This window comes from Haliotis asinina, chromosome 6, assembly GCF_037392515.1.
Source record: "Haliotis asinina isolate JCU_RB_2024 chromosome 6, JCU_Hal_asi_v2, whole genome shotgun sequence".
NCBI lineage: Eukaryota > Metazoa > Mollusca > Gastropoda > Lepetellida > Haliotidae > Haliotis > Haliotis asinina.
Window position 1 is genome coordinate 58,897,126 of NC_090285.1, and position 9,912 is coordinate 58,907,037.

At 42.3% G+C, this 9,912-nt stretch overlaps 1 protein-coding gene across 2 annotated transcripts; it reads left to right on the forward strand.

The window, feature by feature from the left end:
- Nucleotides 1-3,234: 3,234 nt before the first annotated feature.
- Nucleotides 3,235-6,708, forward strand: LOC137288252 (uncharacterized). Of its 2 annotated transcripts, XM_067820715.1 has the most exons (4): nt 3,235-3,888; nt 4,686-5,738; nt 6,035-6,037; nt 6,499-6,708. In XM_067820715.1, the coding sequence occupies exons 1-4, from the start codon at nt 3,235-3,237 to the stop codon at nt 6,706-6,708; spliced, it is 1,920 nt and encodes a 639-aa protein (XP_067676816.1). The 2 variants fall into 2 exon arrangements, 1 of the variants encoding a protein (XP_067676816.1); XR_010957063.1 differs by lacking the exons at nt 3,235-3,888; nt 6,035-6,037 and having other exon boundaries at nt 5,666-5,738; nt 6,499-6,515.
- Nucleotides 6,709-9,912: the final 3,204 nt, after the last annotated feature.

Here is a 9,912-nt window from a genome sequence, read left to right on the forward strand (position 1 = left end):
TGGTTTTGGGAGTGTAATATTTTGTCAATACATGCACACACAATTATTAGGGAGGTGTAAGTAACCGTTTGGATGTCCCTTACGAATACAATATTTTGACAACAATAGATGCACACAACTGTTAGGAAGGCGTAAGTAGCCGTTAGCACGTTTCTTGGGTCTGCAATATTTTAATAATACATTTGCACAGAAGGTTTGGTGGGGAGTTGTTCCCTACTTATCAACTTCAGTATAGAAAATCTTTTTCGCCTTGTGAAACTGCCACATTTAGTAGGAAATATTGTCCTGACCTCTCGACACCACCCTTAGCTGATGTGAAAACAAGCAAAACAATAATAACTGGGAGGGGACTCCAGCCATCCATTAAAAGCCTCACCCTCACTTCTACACAGTATGCCATTGTATCGGGCCTCTGTTCTTTAAAAGTGGCATAACTAACAAAAGAAATATGAATTTGTGATGGAGACAAAGGCTTATCGGATAAACTAATTCACTACATATCTTAATCAGAGATGGAGGGGTACCCCAGAGGTTGAAGCGTTAGTCACACCCACACCCACACCCACACCCACACCCACACCCACACCCACACCCACACCAAAACCCAGTTCGCGGGATTCCTTAAATGGGTACAATGGTGTCCTCTGTCGTGATAACGGTGATATTGTATGAATATTGCTAGGAGACATAAAACTAAACTCACTAGCTTAATATTTTATACAATAATGGCAAGATTTCAGGTGTTTCTCCCTATCGATATGAAATCGTCATTTTCACATTCCCTTTGTTCAACGGAAATGGTTACAGAGATCTGACTTTGTCCGTCATAAGACTAACTCGCTATCAGAACAATGAGATGACGTCACAGGAGACCAGAAACAAAAGTTGAATGGAGACGTGTTTTTCAGATTCGATCTTTTTTTCAAATGTGTGTTCATGTATCTATTTCCACGGGTGATGTCACATGTGAACTGATTAGGTTTAGCACTTCACCATTTTCAAAGTCATTAGCCAAAATAGAGGTTTTCACTTACTCAAACATCATTGGTCGAAGCGGCGCGTCTCTATGACGTCACTTGATTGATGATGTCACTTCAACCTTCTTGTAAGGGTTACCGCGTGGCCGCCATCGTTGACAGCCGGGGGATGTAGATATTAATTTAGCTTCAGGTAAGACATCGAAGACCGAGGTGCGGATATTTTATGCTGCGCGGGTAGGGAAAGCAAGTATTACATACTCGAATTCACTTTTTATACGCCACTAAGAAGAGATGGAAAAAAACCACTTGAAATGACTCCTCGAAATAATTTTCTTATTGCTGTATCGAATGTATTTTCAACAGAACGCTATGGTGGCAGTTACAAAATCGTGTGAACATCAGGAGGAGACACGGGGAATTTCTATATTTGACACAGAGTTTACTGTACATTTTATACGATTGTATGTGAAAGTGTTGAAGAAACCGCAGTACATCAGACCATGTCTAACGTAGGCATCACGCGTGGAAGCGGTGGTACATGCTACAATAACAGGCGGGCGATTATGAGTTAGCGCTGCTTTTAGAATTAACCTACCACTACCAGCAAAAGGGCCACAGATATGGGCTTTACAAACGGTACCCATGTAAGGAATCCTATCTACCATACTATTCCTACATTCCTTTTGGATAAGAGAAAAACATTTTGCAATACATGCCTTAAGAGCCATAAAACAGAGATGATGTTTATATTATCTCAGTAAACTATAACTTTACAGAGCCCTTTTGTTAGATGTATAGTGTTTTTCTATAGGTTAAATTCTTTGCTATTAGAGGTTGTATTGAATTTTGTACATGGTGGTTACATATAGTACGTCATTAATGTCTTAAAAACATTTGCGGTAGCAGTTCCAATTTCGCCGTATTTTCAACATCTGGTCCATTGGTTTACTCGAGTAACGTTATAACTAAAATATACATCATTAAGTCAAGGCTTACTGTTTCATTCTCAGAAATTAGATCTATTTTTCTCGCTAGCTCATAGCAAAGATATGACTAACAAGTTGACATTATTCAAGCAACTTTCTCGAGCTATACGATACTATTTTCAAACTCGCGACTACCATTCCCGGATACGTGTAAAAATACTCAACGGTGTATTCGTATAGATTGTTAGACGATATATGGTTCTTCGTGGCACACAATTTGGTTGTCCTTAATGAAGTTGCTAAAATAATTCCCCCGAATCTTTGAACCGAATTGATAACAAGTCATACACTTTGAGTCAGAATAAGGTTAAGTGTTGTCATATTTTGAATGTGCAAGGAATGTGAACTACAAAGCCTCGTACCTCTAGTAACACTTCCGACTGTGCCATGTCAGTTAATGTGTATACCATTTGTCAGCTACAGGTCTAACTATAAATGCTAGAATCTGACCATTGCTCAACTAATTCTGCATACGTCCTATTGGACCTTCTCATAGCCTCCTGAACCAAGTGGTATGCCATTGGTAGGGCAGGGACGGGTGACCCAGATACCCGGGACGGGTGGGTATTATGCTGTGCCCGGGTACCCGTCTCTGCACCCGGACCCGTTATAATCAGGTGACAAATAGATTAAACCACGTAATAGGTTACTCTTTCATGATTGAAACCTTGTATTGTCTTTGAAAATTTAGACACGGGTACAGCCTCTATTTTGTAATTATATAAATGGTTGAGATACCTCGAATTTTTTGCCTTCGACCTGAGGAGCATATTGCCATTTCTTACAAATTTGATGTCAGAAACAGGTATCCGGGTAGGGTAGGGTAATAAGGGGTGAGTTACCTGGGTAGAATATTTGGACCCGGCTCACCACTAGCCACTGGACATTCTTTTTGTGGAGTGGTTCATCATAATGCTGTACCAAAGGTACATCTGAATACATGTAATTATGGCCTTCTGATCACAGCTGATAGCTTGCACTGCAGCGTTCAGCATTCCAATTGAATATTCCAGTGTGTCTAATATTTAGTATTCATGCTAAACGACGGCATGGTATCTCGGGCTGACGCTTCTGTATAGAACTGTCGGTTTACAACGTGCATGGATCTGATCTTAGACCCAATCAAGCATTTAAAACATGTGTTTTTATTCTTTTCCTTTAAAAGCCTTGCGTAATTCGCTAATATGTTATGCTTACAGACTGACAAATGAAGTGCAGCTGAGAGGAGGTGCCTCTCACAATCCGGAAAACCGGAGGAGCTTCCCACAATGCCTCGACTTCATCGTCGGCACCGGAAGTGGGTGGGACGTCTGATGAATGCGTTCTGTGTCCGGCACTCGCAGAGCGAAGAGAGACTCTTCCTTGACCCAGAGGTCCAGCTTCTCATTGAGCTCCACGAACTACGATGTCTTAACAAGAGGTGCCCCACGCCCTTTGACGAGTGGGAACAGGCACTATGGCTTGCGGGTGCTGCAGCTGTGGCTCCGAATGGCGCATCAATCCCTGTGCTCAATGTCTGTCTTGGGTTCGAGAATTCTGAACTGGGACACTTCAAACAGAGAATTGTGTATAGTTCTTACTCAGAGTCACATCGAAACAAAATGTTTGGCAACCAAGGACTCATTAAGATGGCGTGTGAGTTCACAGATGAACCAGTTATTGACGGGCTCCCTGCATCGGTGTGGCTGCAATGTGTGGAGCCGACCCTGGCTATCCTCAAATCTCTCAGCATCCTCAAACACAGGAAGAGCAACCTCACCAACAAGAAGGACATCACAAATCGCCCACTGGACAGTGGTTACAGTCAACATGGCGACTTCCAGTTCGGGCCCCTGGCAGTATTTGCTTTTCCTCGGCGCATGGTGATGCGGCTGGATGGTCGAGTTGGAAGTCTCCGGAACGAATCTGGAAGCTTGGGACAGGTACCTGGACCCTTTTGTATTATAATCGTGAAGTTAAGAGATTGTGAGTTAATCTTATTGTAGCCACTTCAATTGTATTTCATTTATTTCATTTCGGGCACTGTGAAGATCTCGGTTTCAATTTATCTTCAGCAACCAGTGATTGTCATAAATGGCGACTAACAGGATCGGATGGTCAGGATCAATGACTTGGTTGACACATGTCAACTCATTTGCGTAGATTGGTGGCCATGCTGTTAATCACTGGATTGTCTGGTTTGGAGTCGAATATTTACAGGCCGCTGCCGTAAAGCTGGAATACTGCTGAGAGCGGCGTAAGGCAACCGAGGTCATTAACTGAGTTACGCAACTCCGCAAGGTGAATTGCGGCGCCTTTGACCTTTCCCTGTATGTGATTGAACGTGAAAAGTGAGTGAGTCTGACATTACGCTAGTACAAGATCGCATACGGGTACACGAAATATGTATTTAACTCCATTGTGAAACGCGTTCCGGGAACCAGTGTCCCTGGAAGTGATCTTATCGCGAACATCAACATTTTTTAACTACAGAAAAACACCATTAGACTTCTCTCAATCTAGGTGATATCAAAATACGCATTTCCCGGTTTGTCACTAACTCAGATAAGGACATTTTGGCTTTATGTATTTTAGTTTGCATTTGAGCTGAAATTCATCTAACTTTTCAAACAAGGGCAGTTTATCCTCAATACGAGCCCATACAAAATGGGTTTCTCCATGTTAGTTTTCAGTTTTTGACCACATCATAAACACCACATGGAACTCTCTGTGTTTATAGATGCAGCTCAACAATGTACCCCCGCCTCGAAACAACCACCGCCGCCACCGTAACGTCCAGTTGTACCACATCATGCACGGCATTGAGGAATCTCAACAGATGGCGCACGTCAACATGCCGACTTTGGGTCTCAGCGCTCCTGAAGCAGCAGTCCATGCAGATGACGCCATTCCCTTGGTACATGTGTCAGGGACAAACAATAATGAAGGAAACCTTAATGACAACGCCAACTATCCAAACGATCTTGGGCCTATTGCATATGCACCTGACTATCTCCCAGACATAGAGGTTGTGGCCCAGCATCTTTTCCTCGTCGATCCTCCCCAAGACCTGCCTGATTTTCCTCCCAATGTTGACGCTGATGAGCATGATCTGCTTTCACACAGTGACGAGAGCGAGAGCAGTGATGATGATTCGAGTTCAGGTAGTGAAAGGGAGAGCCAGGCTGGTCGTCTTTCAGACATCCAGGTGGTTGACCTTGAAGAATTCCCGGAAGATATCCAGCCTCGCCCTGTGTCACCATCACCACCACGTGACCAGCGGGCACATGAGGATGTAAGAGCTGTCGTTGAAGACGTGGTGGCTAATATTGCTGGCGAGTTCGATGATGGCGTACAATTGCAAGACGACCAGGCCGACGTTGAGGCTGCAGAAGACCCGGTTCGAGCAGAAGCAGCAGGTGGGGAAGAAGGGGTCCCTCCAAGAGTATACCCAGAAGGAATCTTCGAGCCCCGGGAAAATAATGACCATTTGTCATATGATCTCGGCCGAATTATTTTATCCGATTCTGATATGTCTTTGGAGAATGCGCTTTGTGCGGATCAACCACCCTACAAGTGGAACCACACGTTCCACCATCTAGAGAGGGGGACACCCCTTCAGCCCCAGGTACCCAAGGTGCGCCGCCTGAGACAGAAGCTCAAGGTGTTCCTCACCAGTGAGTGCGGGGACATCACTGGAAGTATTTTGGGAGCGGAGATCATGCGCAGAGTGGCCAAAGACCACTACACCCGACGTCGCATCATGGTGATACTTAACAAACTCAGCGGCCAGGTGAGGTCACATGTCCTATCTATTTGAATGTTGGTAGGGGGATGCGGTGGACATTATGACCTCCCTTGATCCCTCCATGCATTTAAACACTGTGTATTTAGGGTAAGCGTTTATGGCAAATTGATACATTAGCAAACAAAGACGGAAACTGTGGTGTTTGTTGCTTGTTGTTGGTGTCGCACTCAGTAATACTAGTATTGAGTACTGTATGGTAACTAGTCTCTTTCATAGTCCCAGAACCATGTTATTTTCTTTACTGCCTAGCCCTCCCTGCAATGCTAAAGCCTTATATGAAGCAAGTCTAGATTCCATCAATTCCTCATTTGACTGGGGCTCCTATTAAATCTAAATGGGTTTGATTGTTTTACTATCAAAATTATATATATTCAGAGACCGATAGCCTATGAGGTAACTTGATACATACCCTGCAGGTCTGCAAGTTGGTCTTGTCCCAGATCCTCCACCATGAAGCAAATGATAGACCTGAAGTTAAAGTTACGACCAACCATCTCTCTCTCTCCTTCCCACCAAATGTTTAACTATACAGATATGTAAACTGACTCTTTGAGGACATCCGAGTATAAAAAATAATTAAAGAAAAACGAAACGAAAAATTAAACATATGTTGTGTACGACGAACTTTCTACTTTCAAAGATGACTTGGCAAGCTTTGACAGTTTGAGTTCAAAGGTGACCATGAATGTCATCATGTCTATGTGACCCCTGTTCACCTCTAAGTTTATATGTTGTTCCTCCGCAGGAAGACGGACTTGCAGTCAACGTCAGTGAAATCGGCGACTCAGTTTGCGTGTCCGTAGTGGATGAGCTTCCGCCGACCATCACTGCAAAGGACACGTGCCAGCGCACCAGGCGGGAACGTATTGTGGAGCGCATGCGCAGGGCTTGGGACAACATCCGACGCCGATTCCGACGTCTGCGAGACCGATTCACAGGCCGTTATTCTTACTGATAACGTTATAGTTTCGTTATACATTTCATAATGCAGTCGGGGCGAGTATATATGTAGGTTTGTACTTTCACCCATGCATTGTCAAGGTGCATTTTATTCTTTAGTTATCTGATCATGTTGACATTGTGCGATTGCATAACTCACCATGTTTATGGCGTATATGATGTAGAATGTTACATCCTGTTTGTCGTATTTATCCTGCAAGTAAAATAATTTCACATGTTTGATGTCGTGTTTTTCATGAACTCTGACTTGTCAGAACGTTTTGATATGTGTCATAATTTATACCAACGTCAGTATATGTTAACTGGAGAAACTCCTACGTATTGCAGGGGAGTTGAGTGTCCGGTTTCGCGTCAGGATGCTTTGGTGGTGGTTCGAATACCAACTTACATAATCTCACCGCACCTTCCCGACAGGGTTTCCCCCAGCTGTTGCAACACCCACCCTCTCATCACCACATCCTGCTTCTGGGTTGATTACACAACAGGATTGCGTGCTAGTCACAGCGTGAGTTTCCTGCACAACTTCCGTAAAACGATCCCTATCTGCAAAAACGTAGTGAGGGTCATGTAGTCATGTAGACTATTACTAATTAATGATACTACGACAGCACAAGCAAATATCCAGGTATGCATACTGATACTTTATTTAGGAGAAATAGTGGGTGAGATTCTTCGGCGTGACGATCGAACGCTTTGACCAGGAGGCCACCCACCGTCCAGTAGGGGTGTATTGCACAAGATATAGGGTAATGGCGGTGGATATATATGGTGGTATGTTTGTTTCCAGAACTGGCCTGGAAATGATGATGAAGGTGTACGTACGTACGTACCTACCTACCTACACACCTACCTACCTACCTACACACACACACACACATACATACTGGTGAGCTGACTTAAGAACGTATGAGGTGGATGTATTTATAGCACATTGCGTCAGTGATATTTATAGTTGCACCTATCCCTTTACAAGAGCCGCTGCAAACAGATTAAACCGGATGTACACCCATTATAAATCCCACACACAGGGGGCTCCATGTGGATGATTAGAATACTCAGATATTTGCCCCAGTCTGACCCCCAACCACCCACGTCCCACCATCCAATCCCTGTGAACTAATACGCTTGTTGGCCGCACATACGCTTATTATGATTATACAGTGCCAGTTCGTAGGTGGTCAAATGTAACATATGTCAAATTTGGGATCACACTTTCTTAGTAAAGTACAAATTCTATTACTTTTTTGCTTGAGTCCCATGCGGATTTGAACCCGCACGCTTGCTGTTAAATATGAATGACCTGACATGTATACATAGCCATGATCGGGACAAACCCGAGGGCTCTGCTGATTTCTTTGAGGAGGATCAGCAACCACATAAGGCGAAGTAACTGTGAAGTAGGAGCGTCTTCGATACACTTATCACACCGGAAAAAGAGTTTAAAGCCTCTGATGTCAAAAGACAGGATAAGATTTTTTTAAAAAGAGTGTGTCTGCATCGGGTGTTTAACCGCGATTCGGTTCATACGATGGTTTTAAGGATGGACGTACTTTCGTGTTTTGACAGAGAAATTTACTTCATAGTGATCTGAATAAAGTAATGCTCAAATCTTTAGTAACAATTTGTAGGATGATTTGATGATCATAACCCGATCCCCTTAATGAGATGAAAACGCTGCCCACGACAGGAGCACTCCTAACACTTACTGCATGAACGTGGCGAAAGGTCCTGTCCGACCTAAATGAACTACCACTCATAACTACTTAACTGGTCATATGTATGATCTAAATGCTTCACACTTGTAATATATTTCTTGAAAAGTTACTTTAACCTGCTTGAATCAAATACAATTGTTTTGCATTTTGTATTTGCTGCAAATACTCAATGTATAAATCTGAAACTTGAACTGATACCAATGTGACACCTGGGAATGGCAACAAAATTCGTACTTACTCTCAAAACTGAATCTTGAACTAATACCAATGTGACACCTAGTCTTCTTTCTTCCTGGAAATGACAACAAAATTCGTACTTACTCTCAAAACTGAAACGTGCAAAAACTATATTCATATGAAGAAAATATGCTTAATCAGTATATGAATACCACTCAGTGTGTACACGCACAATGAAGTATCAATTACCGTTTTGTGTAACGATTTCAGGAAGTGTTTCCAAATAGATCAATCGCATATACAAAGTAGGGAAACTTTATATATTTATTTGCGATTACAAATATTTAGGAGACTTATCGGAGTCAATCAAACTGGATGTGGTAATATTGAATGTTTTGATGGTGCATCACCATTTGCACTTCCTTACACCACAACTATTTTGAATGTCGTCGCTTTTGAAAGATGGTTGGTGAGTGACATGTAATTTGCATGTGAACGATTTTCATTTTAAAATAAACGACTTCAAACAAACACTAAAAAATGTGTGAGCAAGATGAGTGTCAAAAGTGATATTCTAAGTGATTTATCGACGTCCTTCAAAAACCGTTCTTCAAAAAATTGGAAGTTCAGGTTTCCCTGCTTTTTTAAGAGTATTGTTGCAGTTTTCGTCCGGGGAGGTCATTTTACCCTAACAAGGGGCTGATTTTATTCTGAGATAGAAGTGATTCCATCCAATAGTAATTAACTCTTGAGTGATCACTTCAAGGTTAAGGTCACTCTCTGGAGTCATTCTAGTCTAAGACAGAAGCACGCTTGTATGTAAGTTTGGGGGAGTGAATTAATCCGGACACATCAGCTCAAAGAACTCAAGGTGGTTATGCACCCTTCTACGAAACAGAAGATGCAGACGTATCTGTCTCAAATGGTAATTTATTTTGACAGTCACATTTTGCTGGAAGTCGAAACTTACGTGGAGACATGGCATTGATTCTACATTGATGAAGAAACTAAAACAACATTAAATGTCACATATATTCCCGGGGTGTAATATTATTCGCTCGAAGAAACAAAACTATAAAAGTATAATGTCCTATATCATCCAGCTTAAAGTCAGATGGACATTCCACATAAAATCGTGGGCAGTATGGCGGGTTACATAAACTGTGGTAATTCTGTGGATGACTATTTTACTTTAAGTTGAATTTGTATCAGACTTAAGATATACAACAAGTACTTCATACTTAAATTAATATTACAAAGTTGTGCATTTAGTTAAGAACTGGAGTGTGATTCTAAAATGAATGTGT